The 21234-nt window shown below is 43.6% G+C and overlaps 1 protein-coding gene across 1 annotated transcript in view; it reads right to left on the reverse strand.

The window, feature by feature from the left end:
* Positions 1 to 21234, reverse strand: part of LRRC1 (leucine rich repeat containing 1) — a 112804-nt gene that overhangs the window by 44572 nt on the left and 46998 nt on the right. Inside the window, exon 3 of the mRNA XM_081032551.1 lies at positions 1507 to 1585. Coding sequence (XP_080888677.1) covers positions 1507 to 1585 — 79 coding nt within the window. The remainder of the gene's footprint in view (positions 1 to 1506; positions 1586 to 21234) is intronic.

Here is a 21234-nt window from a genome sequence, read left to right on the forward strand (position 1 = left end):
GTTAACCCTCTCAGTCTAGTCAGGGAGTCTTCGTCAGAGCAGTAACTTAAACGTCAGTTTCAAGTGTTAGGAAATAAGTGTGCCCAGAGCACTACAGACAACCAGAGGAGGAGGAGACCGTGGTGATTAATCACGACATGCAATGCTCAAGCTGTACCCCAAAGGAGGGGGAAATGGCTGGCATCATCGGAAAGAGGGAGGAGTGAAAAGAATGACCTACGAGCACTTTATTACAGCAGAGCATGATGTCAGACACAGGCAACTGATAAATACAATGATAAACACAACTGACCACGAGGGTAGAAAGACAGACCAAGGTCAGGGAGGGTCGGGGAGGCTTGCACAGTCCACCAAGAAGCTTGGGTTTGAGTTATTGAAAGGTGTGAAGAAGAGGGACAAGTGTATAAATGATGGTTCAGAAAGAAGAGAAGACTTGAGGACAGTGATCAGTTAGAAAGCTATTAGGTTAGAGCTTACTAGATGACTGTTTTTCATAAAAATAAATAAATGTCATTAGGAACTTAATCACTGAAATTCAAAGAAAGGAAGCCAGAAATACTCAAAAAGACACATTTACTTCTTGGAAATAAGCAGATATGCAAAGCATTCCCTAGCACTCCATACCCACAAGTCCCAGGCAATTTTGAAATGGGTGAGATGAATCCCAAATTTTAATTTAATCTTTATTTTCCTATATCCTAAGTGGGGGAAAAAGATAAAGAAGAGTACCTTTCTCATGAGGCTGCTTACACTGTCTTGAGAATCTTAGAAATGGACCCACCTGGCCCAGAGAGACCTCTGGAACAAAGTCAAGGGCAGGCTGTGCACTGCTGTATGGGCTCCCGATGGAGCCGGGAGCCATAATGAGGGGCTCCTGATAATACCACTCAGCTCTGCCCAGGCAGCGTGCAGTGCCATACCTGCAGGAAGGGCAAAACTTGGACATTCAAGACTCAGTATAAAACAGTGACAGGTGGCTCTATCTGGAGGGATAAACCCAAAGTAATCCTCACAGCTATTGCTAAAGTAAGGAAATAATGGTGTCAGAATTTGGGTTTGTTTTTTTTTTAAGGAGAGTTAGAGGAAAGATGAGATATTAAATATGATTTGTTCCTGGAGTGAAACAAATGTCTCTAATAGGACTTCTTGAATACTACGGGGTAAGCTCTATGGGAGTTTAGGGCTCAGTCTTAGCCCACAAGATAAGATGGATCAATAGGAGATTTATAAAGTACTCAATTCTTCATATGGCTTCAGAAATGCACTCATCGCTTCTGTTTTATACACTCCACTGTGCCTCAGCCTCTCACTGTCCCATCAATAGCACAGTGTGCCTTTCCTTGTACAGCAATTTATAAATAAGTATCTGTGAAGGTCAACCATCCTTGATAAAGACAGCAATCCATCCAGGTAACTCCAAGATAGGTACCCTGGCCGTGTTCTTTGCATGGTTCTCAAAGAAGATATCCTTAGTCCTATAGACAGAAAATCAAGCAGAAAGTTTACCTAGTCAGTGGGTTTCCGCTGAAGTCAGCTATCTGTAGTGCTTTACAGAATGAGATGCTTTCTGGAATTTCAGGAATATCTGTAGAAGCAAAAAAAAAAAAAAAACTATCATTTATCACCATTGTCAACAGTTTTCATCATCCTCAAATGGACCACAGTCACAGAGAATACCTGGAAATCGTGACCTTTATTCAAAGGTGGAATGGATTTCTAAAGTATTTTCCTACATCTATTTTATATTTGCTTTCTTAATAGAAGATAATGTGCTTCTTAACAGGAGTACATTAAAAATATTCAACAAATACCAACAACAAATACAAAGCCCCATCATCCTATCAAAAGTCATGGATGGCATTCTGTTGGAATTCCCATTAGGCTTTCTTTCTTTAGGTTTTCAATTAGCAATAATCGCGCCTCGGATAAACCTCATTGGCTACGATACTGCCACTGCGCAAAGCTACTTTCTTTAGGTTTTCATATGTATCAGTACAGAGGATACTAATGTATACATTATTAATTATAGATTTTCTTCTGGTTATAAACATAACAATTTGGAAAATACAGAAAAGTCCAAAGAAAAAAATGAAATAAAAAAACACCAACATTCCCTTCACCCAGAGACAGTTTTATTCTGATGTATTTTTTTAGTTTACATTCATACACACACACACACACACACACACACACACATACACACACACACACAGTGTGTGTATAAATACGTTATATTTCCAAATACTAGGTTCACGCTGACTTGGGTTTTTTCACTTTATATTATATTATAAACTTTTTTCTTTGCCATTATTGTTCTAAATACTTTGCCATTCTTAACAGCAGAAGAGTCCACTGCATATGGTTTCATATTTTATTTAATCAATCCCCCGTTGTTGGATATTTAGGGTGTTGCCGAGTTCCTGATGTTATATTATGTTCATTTCTGATTATTATTTTAGGCTAGGCTCCCAGAAGTGTAATTACTGTGTCTCTACAGCACTTGATAAATATTGTTAAGTTGACTCAGAGGGGGAAAAGTTACACATATTGATACTTCCCTCAGCCTGTACAGAGTGCCCAATTCAACATTTCTCCCTCTCCTTTCTTTCTCTTACATTTTAAAAACTGCAAGTGTTATTGGTAAAACAGTCTGGCATCATTTTGTTTTATATTCCTTTTATTGCTACTGAAGCCGAATATTTTCTCCATGTTTACTGGCAACTAAGTACTATGATTCTGAAATGACCAATTGTTTTTTTAAGTTCCTCTTTCTCTTGATACGAAAGCTGAGGTTATAGCTTTCAGGGCTTTAAAGGTGATTTTATAGCATTTAATTTCCAAAATACATTTATTTTGGACACATTAACATTAAGAAGGGCTAAAATAGAAAAGGTTCTCCTTGGTCCCATGCTGTTTCTTCCACCAGTTGGACAAATGCAAGCTGAGGCAAAACATAGCTAATATTTCTAAATTGGGGGTGGCAGTGAGAAGGGAGAAATAAAGGGGAAACGGGATGCCGTGGTCCTACAACCACGAGGTAACCAGCAGCTACATAAAAGCTTTTAGTTCAGATTTAAATTTGTGGTAACATGCTCCTCACACTATTCTCTGCCTTGCATGGTCATATAAGGTAGTAAAGAGCAAACACTACAATCCTAGTTTCATAAATATAATAGCTACATGTTGCCCACAGTTGAGTCTGTAATGGATTTTTCAGACACACAAACATTTGTGGGCCCTGAGGTACAAATACAGTGGGATATCCTTTTACACGTATTAGCTTAATCTAAATAAAAATTATTTTACTTTACAGATAATTGTACAAAATGGACACTGAGGCTCAGAAAGGTGAAGCGGCTTGCCATCATTACAGCCTACCTCACTGAGTGCTGGCCCGCCCACACTGGCTCATGCACTGCCCTGCCTAAGAATGAATGAACATACATGAAATCGTCACAGGATGAGCACTGCTATCAAACAGGCAAGTGAGGCAATGGCAAGCTATGTTCTGTCTTGGTCTGAAAGATGCCACTTGGCCTGTGCACTCCATTGGCACCCTCTTCTGCCACTACTTCAGGTCCCGGGGAATTTTTATCTGAGGTCTGACAATTAAGTTTGCGAACCTGTTGCTAAGATGTTGCTAACTGTTTTTGATATCAGAGGGATTATTCATTATGAATTTGTACCAACTAGACAAACAGTTAACCAAGTTTACTGTTTGGAAATGCTGAAAAGGCTACATGAAAAAGTCAGACAACCTGAACTTTTCCCCAACAATTCATGGCTCTGGCATCACGACAATGCACCAGCTCACACGGCACTGTCTATGAGGGAGTTTTTAGCCAGTAAACAATTAACTGTATTGGAACACCATCCCTACTCACCTGATCTGGCCCCCCGTGACTTCTTTCTTTACCCGAAGATAAAGGAAATATTGAAAGGAAGACATTTTGATGAAATTCAGGACATTAAGGGTAATATGGCAACAGCTCTGATGGCCATTCCAGAAAAAATTCCAAAATTGCTTTGAAGGGTGGACTAGGCACTGGCATCGGTGCATAGCTTCCCAAGGTGACCCAAGGTACTTCCCAAGGTACTTCGAGGATGACCATAATGATATTCAGCAATGAGGTAGGTAGCACTTTTTCTAGGATGAGTTTGCGAACTTAATTGTCAGAACTCATATATAATTATACCATAAATTATAATTATACAATAATAATGATTAAGCCTTGAATAAACATCTATTTACATACAAATATTAGAAATAATGGTATTTTCTAGTGTTTAAGGAATGTACTCCGAAACTTCTACTTGCCAACATTCAGCTTAGTTCAAGCTTCTATATAAGGTGAAACAAAAAATAATTTTTAGTCATATTTGTCATTAATTCAACTGTTTTTGTCTCCCTATGTCCAAGAATAAAAGCATAAAATTTAGTTTTTATAAAATGTCTGAGAATGATTGTAAAATTAAGTAATCCTTTTCCTGTAACTTCCTTGAGAGAGCCTTGAATTCAGAGCTAAGCTAGCATTATTTCTGAATCAAAATTGCTCTGAATTAGTGAGACATACGTAGTTGTACTTCAGAAATAAAGTAGCAAATCTGTAGTTCACCAATATAACCATTATGACAGCCAGGATACAGGAAGTAGATAATCAGCCTTCAGCTCTCAGTGCAAAGCTCTTTTTCAGCACCACCCACCGGGCAGACAACAATCCTGGCTGCATTAGCCTGAGGGCTTCTGAGGCAGAGCCCAGCTTTCACTACAGCTACTGTCATTTAAAAAAACGATTTAAAGGGACACTCCCTGCCCTTCCTGGCACTCACTTCTTGGCATCCAAGTTTAACAAACACATCAAGCTGAGAGTCCACCTCCTCCTACCCTCTCCCCCTCCCCCAAATAACACATAGGCTTCAGTCCACATTCTTTTCTGGGGAATCGGAGCTACCTTCCCACATGCCCAGGATTCTCGGGCTGGACCACATCCTTTCCTCAGAAGCTATCGCCGTTTTAGGGCCTTTCTGGGGATGGAGATAGACTGGACCAAGTGCCCTCTCAGGTTCTTCCACGTATGTGTGAGTTTGGAAACTTCCAGTACATTTCCTTTTGTGGAGGGCTGTGCACAGACAGCCGTTTTGTCTATGATCAGAGCTCCGGGCATAGCACAATAAGTTCTTCCTGAATAAATTAATTCCCCGCTGGCATTTATTCTTGTTCTATATAAATAGTACCTCTTCTCCTGGGTTCAAGACCTAACTGATGTTAATAAGTTATACGGCCAGGTTCTCTCCACCGAGAGTACCACGAAAGGCTAAGAAAACAAGTCTTGCATGTTTTCATGGCTATTCTCTAAGATGACCTGATACCTTCTGACAGCATTAGGAAATGAAATTAAAGGTGACTAGAAATGCTCAAAGAAAGCACATGATGACCTCCATCTATTCATTGGTCTTTCTGTAAAACTGCAAAGAACAACATTTTAACCTCAGGACACATTATATGGACAGTTTCTTATGGACAGGGCTACCCTCAGTTCCACCATCCCCACTGTGCGAGCTTCATGAGTACAAGGCGCTAGCAAGGTCGGGGTCCTGGGTGCAGTCCAAGCATAGACACTTTCTTTCCCCTGGTTCCAGCCTCACTGCCCTCTGAGGACCCTTTACCTAGAAACGTGTGACGGAAAAACAGCCAACAGCTGAGGCTTACTGAGCAAGTCCTCAATGGCAGGCATGATTCTCAGCCCTTTGCATAAATTAACCCATCTGAATTGTCACAACTCTACGCAAGTTACCGTTCTCGTGTCCACTCTCTGAATGAAGGACGGAGGCAGCCAATGGGAAGGGCCTCGCCGAGTGTACATGGCTACGAAGTGGGGCCAGGATTTACACCTGGGCTTTCTTACCCCAGAACGTGCCCTCTGCACCGTAAAGTTATGTTGTCTCTAAACAGCATGAGTAAGGTCAAGAGAAACCACAAAACTCAACCCACGTGCCCTGCAGCTACCCTGGCATGTGCCACTTGTGAAAGCCAAGGATGACGCTGTCTCTCAGTCTCCAGCAGCCCGACGGAAGGGGGCCAGGCCCATCTGACCTCTTACAATAGATTTCAACATTTTCTTTACCTAAATCTTCTGATGAAACAAAGCCAAACTAATCTTTTATTTTCAAGATAACATAATAAAAATATCAAAATAACAAAAAAGATGCTTTAAAATGTAATTCTGTGGTGTGGCTAACTTTGACCAACTTTAAATTACGATTTAGTATTGAAATTAAGAAGAGTATTTGATTAAGTATATAATATTAAAATGTTTCATAGTTATTTCTCGCTTAATGCAGCTCCTAAAAGAGAAGGGGGGGTTGTAATTAGCACTATCAAGAAAAAGGCAATATGGTGTCATAAACCGTCAAGTAAGTCTTCCCTGAATTCCTTCAAACAGATTAGGCCTCCCCTAGTACCCAAACGTTCTTTGAAGCATTTTGTTCAAAAGTGTATCATACTATAGAAATGGACTCAGTATGTTGCTCCCCCTCTAGCTGCTCCCCTAGCTCAGGGACCTGGATTGCCCCCCAGTGTCTTCCCCGTATTCATCACACTGCAGCCCCTCAGCAGGCCTTCGGCAAACTTCCAAACTGCTCCGGGCCTGGAATCACAACACAGGTTCCGGGCCAGCTTCCTCACTTCACTGAGGTCTGAGCCTCCACTTCATCCACCCACTAGGGCTAGGGAGAGGCAGAATGAGACAGTTTACATGGTAACTTGCTAAAGCACACCATTGCAAAGGATTATAGAGGGGAGAGGAAGGCAACCCCCCCAACAAGGTACAGGTTGGTTTTGTTAAGTGTGGGTCACATTTTATATCAACATGTGGAGTTTGGGGCTTAGGTTTTCCTGCTCTCCTCTCATCCCCAACAAACACTCAGACCAGAGGGAAAGAAACATCATGAACTCTGTCAGTGAAGAAAGAACTGAGTCTTTAAATAAGTCCCCTGTTCTTAGTATCCAATCTTGGACAAAGAAATGTGTAACTGCATGAATGGTCAAGAGTTTGAGGATGGAACCTCAGTGCCACGTCACTGATGTTAAACCAAATCAAAGACAAATGAAAAATATCACAGCTTAAACAAATGGCACCATCACAACGAAAGCCAGCCCACGAACTGCCCTGCAAAGACATCCAGGGGCAGAGATGGCTCAAACAGGAATCCGGCTGCTCACAAGTATACACGTGGATGGGAGACTGCCAACCTTCTCTAAAGTCTGCCTCGACGGTCAATAAGCCACTTCAAGACCTGGTCAAGAAGAACAACTTCCCTATTCGAGTTTAATTACATTTGTATTTCTGGTTCAAAGAGAGAAAATGTTTCAGACATGACCTACAAGTTAAGTCCACTTGGGTTTTCCTTCTCATGGAAACTAGCAACATTTATATTGAGCACTTTCCATATTTAAAAATGTTAAAATGCTGTGGATGACGCAAGAGCAAAACACAAGATTATGAAGAACTTGCTCTTCTTCCCTTCCAACGCTGCCCCTCCTAGTACTAAGAGGAATTCACTCAGTGGATTAATATTGTTGCTCACACACTGAATTCTCCACATGCTACAGCAACTCCTGGTAAGAAGAAAAAGGGCAGCAAGGCTCACGCCGGCCAACGCCGAGCTGGCACTGAGGCTCTGGCTGGCTGGCATGGTATCAAGAGTGCATGCACACACACACGCGCTTACACACACACACACCCCTCCTTCCAACCACAGACACTATTAGCACAACACTTCTACGTTAGATGAAGATTAGAAATTGCTGCCTGACGGCCTCGTGCTCAGAGAAGCCTCTTGGAATTAGTCACCTGACAGTTACCTCAGACACCAGGGGAAAGTCTCGTGCACTGAGAGAATAGCAGGGGACAGACTGGGACCGGGAAACCTGACAGGTCTGGCTCGGGAAAAAGGTACCCTCCCCCCAAGGCCTGCTGTACCACCTGACGGAGGCTGCAAATAAGAACGGCCTGTTGTCCATACACCAGGTGTGGTGACCGGCATTGTGCAAAGGTCACCGCTAATCCTTCCAGCGAACACGAGGTAGACAGCAGTAGTCCCACTAACAGAGGCAGAAGCGGGCTCGGAAACGTTTCACTCTCCAAGGTCACTCTGCTGACGTGCGGAAGGGAAGAGCTTGGAAATGCAACCTCCGTCCGCCTGCCTCCCGGCTGAGGAAGACGTGAAGTACCTGTTGAGGACCTGGAGGGGCCAGTTCAATCAGCTCGAACCGTGCGGGAATCAGAGATGCCAGAAGCGATGTACACGAAGACGGGGAGGGAAACACAAGCCTGGGGTGCTCAGATGCCACTCGGCAGTCCTTGCACACAGAGATGGGGTGAGCAGTGGTCTGAAGGGAGAGAAAGCAAGTGGGTCTCTTGTGATGGGGACAGGGGGCACCCAACAGGCAGAGGCGAAGAGAACTGTGGGAGCAGAGCCAAGAAGACGAGGGAGCAGAGTGTCACTGAGAAGGTCGGTCAACATGGCAACCAACAGGTAAAGAAGGTGGGGACTTCACTACTGGGAACCTTTGAGAGAACGTGAACAGAGTGGTCTGAGGGGAGCCAAACAGCAAAGGCTGAGAAGCCTGTGGATAAAGGGGAGGCGGGTATAAAACAGTAGCTGCCCAAGTCCAGTCTGCGACGCAATACTCATGGTTGGTAAGACGAGGAAAATGGAAAGAAGGTGACCCAGTTTTCTGATCATGAAGCTCAATTATTTAAAAGGACTGTAGTTGAATCAGAGATCATATCCTGACTGGGGATGCTGAAATCCCTTTGTCTTCTATAAAATTGACAGGGATGGTTTTTTCTTATCAAAATAGTCAGCAAGCCTGTGTCACAACCCCATTAAAAAATAAATAAATAAAACTTATCCTGCTCCATTAAATCTAAAAGCCTGAGAACCTGGCTAGAGCATGCCTTCAAAATGTCTGGCAATTACAGGAGGAGAAGAGGGGTTTAGAGCTTAGGAGAATAAGGTCATTGTGTTTGGGCTTGATTTGTTTGTTTGGAGTATATGCACAGTTACCAGAGAGGCAGTTACAAGCGGGACGGAAGAGAGCGGTGGAAGCTCATTCCGACATTTACTCAGAAATCACCGAGGAGGGCAGCGCGCGGGCTTAGGGAAGACCCAGACAGTGAAGGCTTCAGAACCTGGCTAGGTGGAAGGGATGGAGAGGAGTGTAGGAACAGCAGGCTGCATGGTGTAAGAAGGCCCATAAATTGAGAGCAGGCTCAGGGGATGTGATCCACCAATCGCAGCAGAGGTGAATGACAAAATCCCATGTCTTCAGAAGGAAATTGGTTGCCACAGTAAGAAACATTCCCGGCAAAAACAAACGAATCACTGCATCTAAGGAAGCAATGTTTCGTGGAGGGAGGGAGGGCAGGATAACAGGAGGGTCACACTGGCATGGAATGTAGGATCCCATTATGTACAAAAACCATGAATAGAGACGTAGCCAAAGATAGAATTCAAATGCTACAAAAAAAGAAACTAGCAGTGAACAGAGCAATCGTGTGAGAGGAGATGCTGACAGGCCGTAGTGAAATACGGAATGTGGTGACTCTGGGCACACTCAGTACTTCGTATTGCTTCATTTAGAATTATTTACTACTCGGGTAAAACAAGGTCCTTGTGTGCCAAACAGGCTGGCTGATTAAGGCAGTCTGAATGTTATGCTGTTGCTTGCCTGACTCAATCCTGCTTAAAAATATCTGGGATTGTCAAACAAGACTAAATATGAATGCATGATCCAAGTCTGCATTTGCTGCCACAGCTGTTCTTCTGGATGTGCAAGGGGGGAAAAGAGCTAAATGCAGATTGTTCTCAGAGGCATCATCCCATTTATCATATTATTCCAACCACCACAGACTCACCCAGGGGGCAGCTAACCTTGTAGACATAATTCCGCCCAAGCAGCCTTCCCAGGCTTTGGGAAGGGAAGCCAAGCACGGACACAATGCAGAGCAGAAAGAAAGGCTGAGGTGGGTCGCTCTGCATGGAGCAGGACGGAAGATGGGACAGAGGGACGCTTTGTCAAAGTCTTATTTTTAGAGTCCAGGCGCTTTGCTAGCAGCAAAGAGCTTTCCCAGTTCAGAAGGTTTTCCCCTAATTCTAGCCACAATTACCAAAACAACCTTTACGCCTCAGCTTTTCCTCCCCAGCAGAGTTGGCTAAAGAAACACAAGCATGACTTGAGGTACAAGATCCTGATTCACCAAAAAAAAAAAAAAAAGTGAAAAAGAATAGCAAAATATTAAATGTTGGCTTTCCTATGGAATAATGGGAAGACGGAAATATGTGAACAGTTAGTCATTCTTTTTACTTACCCTCCTCCCCCAAAAAATATGTATGATTTTCAATAATGTCTACTTAAACCTCAAGATAACAGCAACTAAATACCAAAAACTAAAAAACAATATTTGTACTCATCAGCTACTTCAACATTCACTCAAAATTACAGCTCATTTTAATTATCCCCATATGATATGGACAAAATTACAACTACTGGTATTTATGTATAGAAATCCAAGAAAATGAAGTCTTCTGATAGATGAATGTTCTGATCCAGAAATGAAGTCTTCAACTTTCCCCCAAATCTCCGCCTTCCCTTGGCCACAAGACTCTTTCCCTGTCTGAAGTGCACAGGAGCCCCTGTGGGCAGCCCCACTCCTTTGCATGATTCTGTGGGCCTGATTCCATGCTGTCTTGTGCTACCTTTTTAAGTACACCTCACCTTTCCAACAGAATCTGTGATTCTTGTCATCCGGGATAAACATCCTACTATACTCAGTGTTTGCCTCTCACACGTCCACACCAGGCACAGTGTGTGTCAGCTGACAGACTCAACCACAGGATAGAATGAGTCATTCAGACTCCCAGAAATACTCTCTGGGTGAAGCACAGACAGAGGAGAGGGTGCAGGCCCCAAGAGAACAGTCTGGTTCTCCAGAAGTTCAGGGGGAAGCCGTTCGGCACAGATAAACCAGCCAGAACGCTGATTCGCACCAGTCCTCACCAGCTTTTTCCAGTACACATCCTTAAACCAGGTCTAATAAAACCACTGAGTATCCCAGAGGCTGGGGATTCTCATTGTGGGGACAGAGCCCCAGAGAGCAGTTTCCAAGCTCTCGGCCTCACATGGAAAGGTACTGGCTCGGGTAGTAGATGGCCGTCAGCGGTGACTGGTTGGCCGTCAGCTGTAACCAGTGAGCCATTGGCCACTGGTATAACTGCTGTGGCTGCACTAGCAAGCGCGGATTGCGGCAAGTACGATTAGCAAGTGGACTGTGGATTGCGGATCGTGTCGATCCTACTTCCTGTGTCTTACCCAGCTATCAGTGAGACTGGGGTGCAGGAAGACCCCTGTTGGGGTACTTGCAGATGTTTGCTTTTGTATCCCGACCAGCCACCATCGAGAATATAGTGGTATGATCCCCCATCTGTGGCTCCGTTGCTGTTCCTTTTGGGCCTCACCATGTCCTGCGTTCTTGGGCGGGGAGCGGGAGCTGAGACCCCGCATGACACTCATATCTCAGAGAACAGAAGAATTACCTAACATGCTTACTTGGTGAAAAGGTTGGCCCCACTATTAGCGACTGATTCACCAGGTCCAGGGTCTAGAGAAGAAATGTGCATGTTAACCCAGCACTCCTGGAGATTCAGATAAAGAGGGTCTTAAGGCCGCCTCTGAGAGACACTGAGACATTCAACTTAATTGGTTCTCAGCCCCGACTGCATATCAGAATCCTCTGAGTCCATCACCACTTGAGATTCCAAAGAGTCAGCCTGGGGTGGGATTTGGGCAATATTTAAATAAAACAAAACAAAACAAAACAAAAAACTACCTGAGCCGAACCTGACACGCATCCAGGTTAAGAACCACTCACTGTTGATGACCCCTGGCCACTTGAGTGTGTTATCTGACAATTACTCATAGCTCCCATCCACAATTTACCTCCACAATAAAGCTATTTCCGCTCTTGGACTGGCACAGAGCCCACACTTAAAGGTTGTGTGCGCTGAAGGCTTTGTGAGCCTGCCTCCCATGGGAGGTAGAATAGCACTGTAACAAGGGAAAGCTGTTTTGTTCAGTTGAAGATGATGGAAGGAGTGGAGGAAAGAGGTGGGGAAAGATGAAAAGGGGAACCGTTTGCATCTACTTTAACTGCCTCCTTCCCATTTTTAAATAAAGTCAATGTTTTCAGAATTCCTTCTACCTGTAATGCAAGTACACTTTTTCAAAAGCAACCTTAAAAAAAGAGGTTAAACTAGAAAATAGAATGCAAAAGAATTCTAAAAATTGTATTCAAAAACATGTTTATATTATTCAAAGAAATACTGCAGAAAAGAGCTTAAGGACTTTAAAAATTATAAGTTGTCAACTGACAGATGAAAAACTATTGACATTTATAATGCTTGTAACTCCATAAAAAGAAACACAACAGAACTTCTACATTCAAATTGGTATTATCCCCTTAAAGTATTCATCTTATGAAGCATGCATATATATTCTAGTGTTGCCACTGGATGAATGTTTTGAAGTTCTCTCTTAGAATTTTAAGTATTTCTCGTAACTCAATGTTTGGAGAAAATCATGCAGAACCAATGCTGTTTCTTGAATCACAGAAAATTTAACACAGTATGAAATATATTCTGTGTTTCAGCTAAATCTCGCTCTGAAAATGATTATTATGAAAGTTTGGTTCTATTTCCAGGTCCTAAAGCAATCCTCACAGGTCCCTCCCGCCCCCGCCATCCAAGTTTAGGGTAAAAATGGAGAGAGAAGAGGAAATGTTTGCTTTTGCCAAAGAGTGATCGGGTTATTATTATAGACGCTTGAATTTTGAACTAGACAAAAACCATTTTCTATACTTAAGGCATTATTCCACGGATTTGGCTGAAGACGAGAAAGGTCAGACTGTAAAGACATCCTTTTGGCCAAAATGCTGTTTAGGATCTTGATCTCCATCAGCGGCTGTTTCGACCGTTAGGTTCTTGTATGAGTAGCTCGTAGTTCCCACGCTAACTTACATGAGTTTTCCTAGAAATGAAAATGCAGACTCTGGGACCCCGATTTGCATATTCTGATTACATAGTCCTTGGGTCAGGTGGAATAAGCAATTTTAACAAGGATTCTAATATGGGCAGTCGCAGAGCCCACTGGGAGAAATACTGCTCCAAGTTCAGGCCAGAAAGACCATAATCCAAAGTCTAAATTTCTAGATGGAAAGAATTCTTGCTCTCATCATACTTCAAAGTCTCTTCTTCTGTGGTCTCAAGATCAGCAAGGCACCCTGATTCACTGAACTTTGTCATCTTTCTCTCCAACCTCCCTCTTAAACCTACACATATGGTTTTGCCCACATGGTGTGAATGTCTCTGGGAGTAGACTGTAGCTTGTCGTCTCTTGGACAGGATTCTTCCTTCTGCCATACTTGTGATAACACCCCAGTGTCTGACATGCAGAGAATGCACAGCAGAAGCTTCCAGACTGTTGGATTTAATGCAGAAGTTCCAATGTGCTTTTTAAGAATGCAAAATGTGTGCTCGCTTCAGCAGCACATATACTAAAAGAATGAAAAATGCATTATAAATACCAAATCTTGTAATTCCATGGGAGCCTGTCATGTCTGATTTATTCTCAGCCAGGCATCTACCAGATTCTGAATTAACTTTATTCACATAATTCAAGAAATCTGCACCTCTAGGTTGGACCAAAGGGCTGCAGATCGTATACCTTGTTAGACAGCACCATCCATGTAATAGGAGCTCCTACAAATCAAAAGGTCACAAAAATGGGTGCTCTCCTCTTGTATCCAGTTTTTCTCTGAAGTTACAATGGAAGAGATGGAAGCAACAGTCCCAAGGGCAACACCTAAGAGATCACCCTATTCATTCATGCATTTCTCCAATTATTTAAGCAACTAATATTTAATAGCCCATATTTATGCCAGGCTCTGTGGCAGAAGGTAAGGAGACAACAGTGAATAAGAGAAGCACAGTATCAACCTCAAAATCCAGTGAGTAAGAAAGAGATCATAAAAACAAGCCCAATACAGTGTGACACCCAATACTGGCAATCTCAGCCAAGGCAGGGAGAGTCTGGAAGTAGGAAGGGCAGGTTGCTGACTCTTCCTTATCTTGCCTCCATTGACTTTTTATGACCACATATTGCTTTTACAATTCAAAAACATCCCAAGGTGAGATAAACCTGGAAACACAATGGGTTACTGCAATTACGGAAGGGGGCACTTTATCTGTCTGTGGTCCTCATCTTTTAACAGGGAATAACCAGGCTTAAAATGTCCAGAGTCCACTCTGGTCCCAATCATAGCTAATGACCAGACTCCAGGAAAAGAATATTGGTGACTCACTGCCCCCACCTTCTGCCTCCTGGGTCTGCCTCACTGTGGGGGCAGCAATGCCTGTGGCTCATTCCCACGCCAGACACTGACCAAACACGTACACATTGTGACCAGGGAGTTATGAAATTCCTCCATTAATTAGATCACAGTTCGCTGTCCAGGACATGCACCACCATCATAATCGCTCACATCCCATAGAACTGGCAGGTCCAGCAGGAAACCGTGACTGTGGCTGTTTCCTCCAGGAAATGGTGATGGCTGGTGTTTTTCAAGCCTTCCTCTGCTCTCTCACAGAGAGTCAAGGGAAAAGCATACAACAAGCCGTGTGTGCTGTAAACCACTTCATACCGCTTTTGCTGTCACAGGTGACCTTTCAGATGCCAAATCCAATGGGAACTTTTCCGACTGCATGTATTGACCATTCCGCCCCATGTCACACAGCAGTCTTCCTGCGTGTGCCCCCCGCCTTTGGTTCCAATGCTGACGCTCTCATCATTCTTCTGTTTCTCTGCCTGCTCCTTCCCAGCCTCTCTCAAGTTTCTTTCCATCAGTCCTTTGCTGATGCAGATCCCCAAGGTCCTGCCTCTCCCACCTGTTTCTGGACAGATGTACCCATGACGTCTTCTTCCATTAATTTGCAAGCTTTAGTTCCAGGCCCTGGGATCGATGGTCTCTGTGACGCTTACCATGATGACACTGCTCCGCCATTCTCTCGCTTGGCCTTTCCTACAACACCAGTCAACACTGCTGACAAATCCTCCTGCTGTTCCTTCTCAGAATCCTCTGCTTTCCCGTAAACGATGGGATTCTGCGTGCTCATCTGCCCTCCCAACGCCACATCCTCCCGTCCTCCTCAAGTGACCTCATTCATACCCGTAGGTCCATCCATCACCTACACGTGGATGACTCGCAAAACTTCATCCCCTGCTCAATTTCTCCCTTGAGCCTCAGACCCTTACATTCAGCTGCCTACTGAACGTCCCCGTTCAGCTATCCCAAAGGCATCTCACCCTCCTGTGCCACAAATTAACTCATCTTTTCCCCTCAGACCTAATCCTCCCTGCGGTGTCTCCTAGCTCTCCTGGGGTGGGAAGTGGGCGTTTCTTCCAGACCCAGACCTCTCACTCGCCCTCCCCCCGCACATCGGCAAGCTTCTCACCTGTCACCCTCATGCCCGGTCCACCACCTCCTTTCTCTTGTTTCCCTCTCCGGTCCTCCCACCCTCAACATGGATACCTGGCCTCCTGCAAGCTGCCCGCCATCAACTCCATGCCCCCTGCTAGTGCCATGGGGATCTGGGAGCCACTCCCCTGCTGGCAACCCTGCCGGAGCTCCCCTCAGCTTTCGAGACAACATTGCTCGGCTGAGCACACAGGCCCTTCGTGAGCTCACTGCCATCACCTCCAGCTTCATCTCTCACCATGCACTCCAACAATAGCTTGTCTTCTTCGCATTCACCAGGCTATTCCAAACCTTCAGACACACACTCATGCTGTTTCATCCACCCAGAAATGTCCTTCCTGCACTTGTTTGTCTCTACCTGCTACTTGCTCCTCAGAGCTTGAGTAAACGTCACCCTTCCCAGAATGACGGAGACACACAGCCACCCCCCGGAGTCCTCCAGGCATACCTCTGAGACGGGACTTTCCACACTGTCCTGTCGTCACAGATGGATCTGGTCCTTCCATCCGTGTACCCTACACTCCTCGGGAGCCATCACTAAACTAACTTGCTATCTCTGGCTCCTAGCACAGAACTCAAATACCTGTTGTTGGTTAAATATTCAAGAAATGAAAACAATTCATTCTAAAAATCTGTTCCTGCTGCCATGTCCTTGTATTTCAGTGAAACATACATTCTAGCCAAGACTTCACTAGTGCTTTGCTGCGCTTTTCATAATGAAATACGCTGCCTTCCTTCATTTAGAACATTTCTATGAGCTTATCTCTTCCCACTTGGATTCCCAAGGATTCCCAAGGAAGGTCGGAACAGTTGCTAGCATAGCAAAGAGCGCAGGAGTAAGGAGTTCTCCAGAAGACCAAAGCATCTGCTCAGGAAGTGCCGGGGACCTGCGGAGAGATCTCTTTGCCGTGCTCCCATGAGGCAAACCTAAGGGCTGCCAAAGCCCAAGGCAGGGCCCTGGACGGAGAGGAGCAGCAGGAGCTGACTGTTCCTTCTCATCCCCAACGTGCAAGGCCCCGGATAGAGCGAGGGTCTACAAGGTGTGTAGGGCAAGCGCGTAGGGGCTTCTTGAGCAAAGGTGCTCCCTGGGGTTGTGATAAAGCACATTTCCAGGCACACGATTCAACTTCCAGCTAACTTCAGAGTGGCCTAGGTCCCTGCCACGCTGTGTTCTCTCCGCTGCTGCCAGTGACACAGGCCACGGTCCCTTTACTGAGGACGTGCGGAATGCCAATGACCCACTCAGTCCCTGTGGGGACTAGTTGTCTCCGACTTCGTTTAGGCCTCTGCAGAGAGACGTCAGTCGCCTTGGCTTCTCTGGGGTTACTCCATCTTCCCCCGGGCTCTGGGCTGCCCTTTGTGTTGGGCGTGTGTCAGGTTATTAGCCCCTGGCCCTCCCACGGGCGTCTCACGTGCTCAGACCCACTTGTTCGTCTTGACCCAGCACTCATCAGCCTCGCTGAATGGAAGGAGGCCTGTGCTTTAACACTGTGCGACACCGTCCAACAAAGGTTGAACGACAAAGTTAAACACTTGAAGATACCCACTATTACTGTGCAGTGGTACTTTCACCAAGCACCTTCACAAACAAAACATATGTTAGGTAAACAGAACCGATCGCCTCACCGCACCGTAAGAGCAGCTGAGCATTTGTGCTTGGTCTGCTTCTGCCCACATTCCTTCCTCTGGAACTATCGCCTGAGGGGGTAACTGTGCCTCCCTGACTAATTTCAACACATGAATCCTAAATCAGGGATTGACTTCTAAACTGCTGACTCACCTCTTTCTTCACTCTGTCTGGTTGACTTTTAACTTATCATGGACTTCTGGAAATTCCCGTCTTGTCGGTTCTCTCTACCAACCCTACCTTTGAAACCTACAGCTTCCTGTTGGTGTTAGCGTTGTAGATCAGTACATACGGAAGTCAGACAATTAAGTTCGCAAACTTAATTGTCCGCCTTTCATATATTCTCCAGAAAGACAAAAAGGGTAAGAGTTACTGATTAATCTGCCTTTTTAAAACACTTCAGTATTTAACAATAATGGTATGGGAAATGTTCACAACCTATGTTAAGTGAATAAAAGAGAGAGATAGCTACGTGTTGTACATTTCCAGTTTTGTGAAACAGTTCATGAAGGAAAAAAGAAGATTTAAAAAATACACAAAACATTAATGTTGATTATTTCTAGGTAGTAGAATATAGATTTTTATATTGGGGAGACAGAATTGTGATTTTGGAGTCTAACAAACCTGGGATCAAATGCCAGCTCTATTACTCACTAGCCATGCAACCAAAAACAAAGTTCTGAACTTGAGATTGGGTTTTCTCATCTGTAAGAGGATACAAACTTACTTCTTGGAGATGGTTTAAGGATTAGGGGAGATAATACATGAAGTGCTTATAGGTGGTACAGAGTAAGCATCCAATACATACTCGGATAATAAAGATTTCCATAGATCTCTTAGTTTTTCAACAATGTTTTTTTCTGTTTCACTGCTATTAATTCTCAACAGTGAACATGTGCTTTAAAATACAGAAGTGGGAAAGAAATGATCCTAATAATTTGTTTCTCTACCTTTCTTAAGGTGCTTTTCCTAGTCTTCTCAGGATAGGTCAAATGTAATTCACCTTATCTACAGCAAGAGAAAAAGAAAACCTGCTAACTGGGCTACTCAATGTTGCAAAGAAGTGTCCCAAAGAGGGAAACTTGCTGGCTGCTCCAGACAGAGCCTCACAGGTGAGATGAACCTTGGCGAGTTAACCAGGTAAGAGCCATCAAGTTGCCAGGTCAGTGACAGTCTGCTCAGAGAAGATAAGGCCATGAAAACGTGTGCCACGCTAAGAAAACTCACATGGGATCAAGGGATCAATCTACATGACGATGGAAGTGGGTACTGATGTCAACATGTCATCGTATCAAAGTTCATATTGACAATGAACTGACCCATGAGAGTGCTTGGTGAATATTCACACCCAGTGAAAAGAACATGGGACGTTCTTCACCATTAGCAATCAGTGGTGGCAAAGGCAGTTCCATAAGGGTGGGCTACACCTGCTTCCTAGGGACCTGAGACCTTCATGTGGTCTAATCTTTTTATTTTCCTCTTGAAGGTAAAACCCCAAACAGTCTTCGTTTTTGGCTTTCCTTGTCCTCCACTTTTGGCAAAGCACCAATCTTTTGCCCAGACGGCACAACAACTACCTTAGAAACATTACATCGGACCTTGCTGAGAAAGCCCTACTCTCTTTCACTAGATGATATTCCATTTCTGGCCATGAAAGATTTAAAAGCCACCTCTTAGGACGGGCCACTTCTACAGATGGTTCAATTCATTCACTTTGTAGGAGTTTAAATCTTAGGAGGACTGTTTCCTGTTTTCACCTCCAAATTCAGAGAGTACATAGTTAGAATACCATCTACATCCTTCCTCTAACACAGACTAAAACCATCAGCCCTACCATTATCATCTTCAATATGCTCCAAAAATAATTAAAAGTGCCACTCCTCTGGCTTTCTTATTTCAGTTTCACCACTAACTACAAGTGTGATTTGGGGGCACATCACAACTTCTTCAGGCCTCAGTTTCCTCATCACTCACCCTGAGGTGCTTCTACTCATCTCACAGGATCCGAGTGTGGATTAGATGAAATAGACATGGGATGAAAAGCACGATGCCTGGCATGCGGTTCCCCAGTACCTAGCCATCACTTGAGGGGCACCCCTCCCTCACCTGGAGCGTTCTATCCTTCCGACCGGCTTGCGTCCTCTCCCCGCCCTCTACGCTCACGCTCACAGGCCTCGTTCACGACCCAAAATGAAAGACAGGATTAATTACAGCAGCTGTCAATCACTTGCAAGTACCAATGTTCTAAGTACTTGACATACACAGTCTCTCTGAAGAGTCACAATAACTCTTATTTTACTATAAAACTGGGTATAACATAATATAAGACCGGGTCTTATATTAATTTTTGCTCCAAAAGACGCAATAGAGCTGATGGTCTGGCTAGGTCTTATTTTCGGGGAAACTCGGTAGGAGCTATTGTAACCTCCACTTTACAGATGGCACATAAAGATTAAGTAAATTGTCCAAGATGGTGACACTTGCCTGGAAAACCTTTAATGATCCCATGTTGCCTAGAACAAGTGCTTCAACAACCATTCCTCAAACATAAAACTGTAATTTTCAAAACATACTTTAAACCAGTTTCTAAAAAATGTAAAATAAAAACAAAGCATCATGCATACTTACATAGGTTCTATGATAAGTATTAGCAAATTGGTGTCCATCAATCATGTTCTTCTATGTCTGTGGAAAGAAAGGCTACCCTGCCCTCTTTGGGCATACATCTGAATTTCCTATAAATGTGCCATTAGCTGTAAGGTTGTGACAGTTTCTCTTCTTCAAGTAGAATAGTTAGCTGCATGTATTTCCCAGCTCCTTTCTATAACATTTGCCGATAGAACATGAATGGAAATGTGTACACCACTTCCTGACATGGCTCATAAGCTCGCCCATGCACAATCCCCCATTTTCTCCGTCTCCTACAAGGAACTTGGAATCCACTAGTTGAATGAATACGTAGCATCACAAAAAGGAACAAGCCTGGATCCTTTACTATATAGAATAGAGCCTCACACCACCCACCTTCCCACTCTATCACACACACACACACACAGACCACACACACTAGACTATAAATTGAGCAGTAATATAAAGTTCCTCACTGAGTGAGCCCTTCAGATTTTGGCACTTAAAAAAAAATCAGTACCTAGTCTATCTTGACTAATGCACAGAGCTTAGCGTTTCACCTGGCAAATCTAATCGTTTACAACTCAGTAGGAGTCAGCTGTACAACAAAAGAAAGAATCCCACGACAACTCATATAGTTTTAGTTCTTATTGTTATATACGGGGTGCTGCTTCTTTGATTTTTTAATGAATTTTAAAATTTTCAGTGAATATCAAACAGACAAGCACTGGGATATTTGCATTTTTAATGATATTGTTGAATCTGTAAATCTATTACACACATTTGGAACAAATTTCCAATAACAATGACACTCAACTAAGAAATCCACTCATTAACACCCTCCGAATGTGCAACTAAAGTAGGAGAATTTTTAAGTACTTCTTGATTTCAACTTCAAACCCATTCCTCCTTCAAGCCTCTTTCAACTCAGTTACAGATACTGACTCTTCTGTGCATGCCCTGAGTACTTTATGTATATAGTATAACAGTATAACAAGCGTGAATGTGCAGTTCCTTACACATCTGTTGTGCCTATAGATTTACCTCAAGGGATAGAAGAATTCAGATAGAAGAGCCTTACACAATTATAGTAATTGATCAATAAATTTTGCTTGCAGTAAAACATATGAATAATTCTAAGCTGTAGTTAATAACCATAAGCATGAAAAAAAAAGGTCCAGGGTGCAAGGCTTTTTCAAATGGAATAAAAATTCAAAATCATAATTCAGTATTAGCTTTGAGCAGATATGTTAGATTGAGGATTTATTCAACACTTACAGGGTTAATGTAAACATTAAATCATTTCTCTATATAATCCTCAAGTTGCAGTGCTCCGTACTCCTTATTCACTCTTTCCTTCCTGGCCACTTCATCCCTTTCTAA

The sequence above is a fragment of the Rhinolophus hipposideros genome, assembly GCF_964194185.1.
Source record: "Rhinolophus hipposideros genome assembly, chromosome: 3".
Classification (NCBI taxonomy): domain Eukaryota; kingdom Metazoa; phylum Chordata; class Mammalia; order Chiroptera; family Rhinolophidae; genus Rhinolophus; species Rhinolophus hipposideros.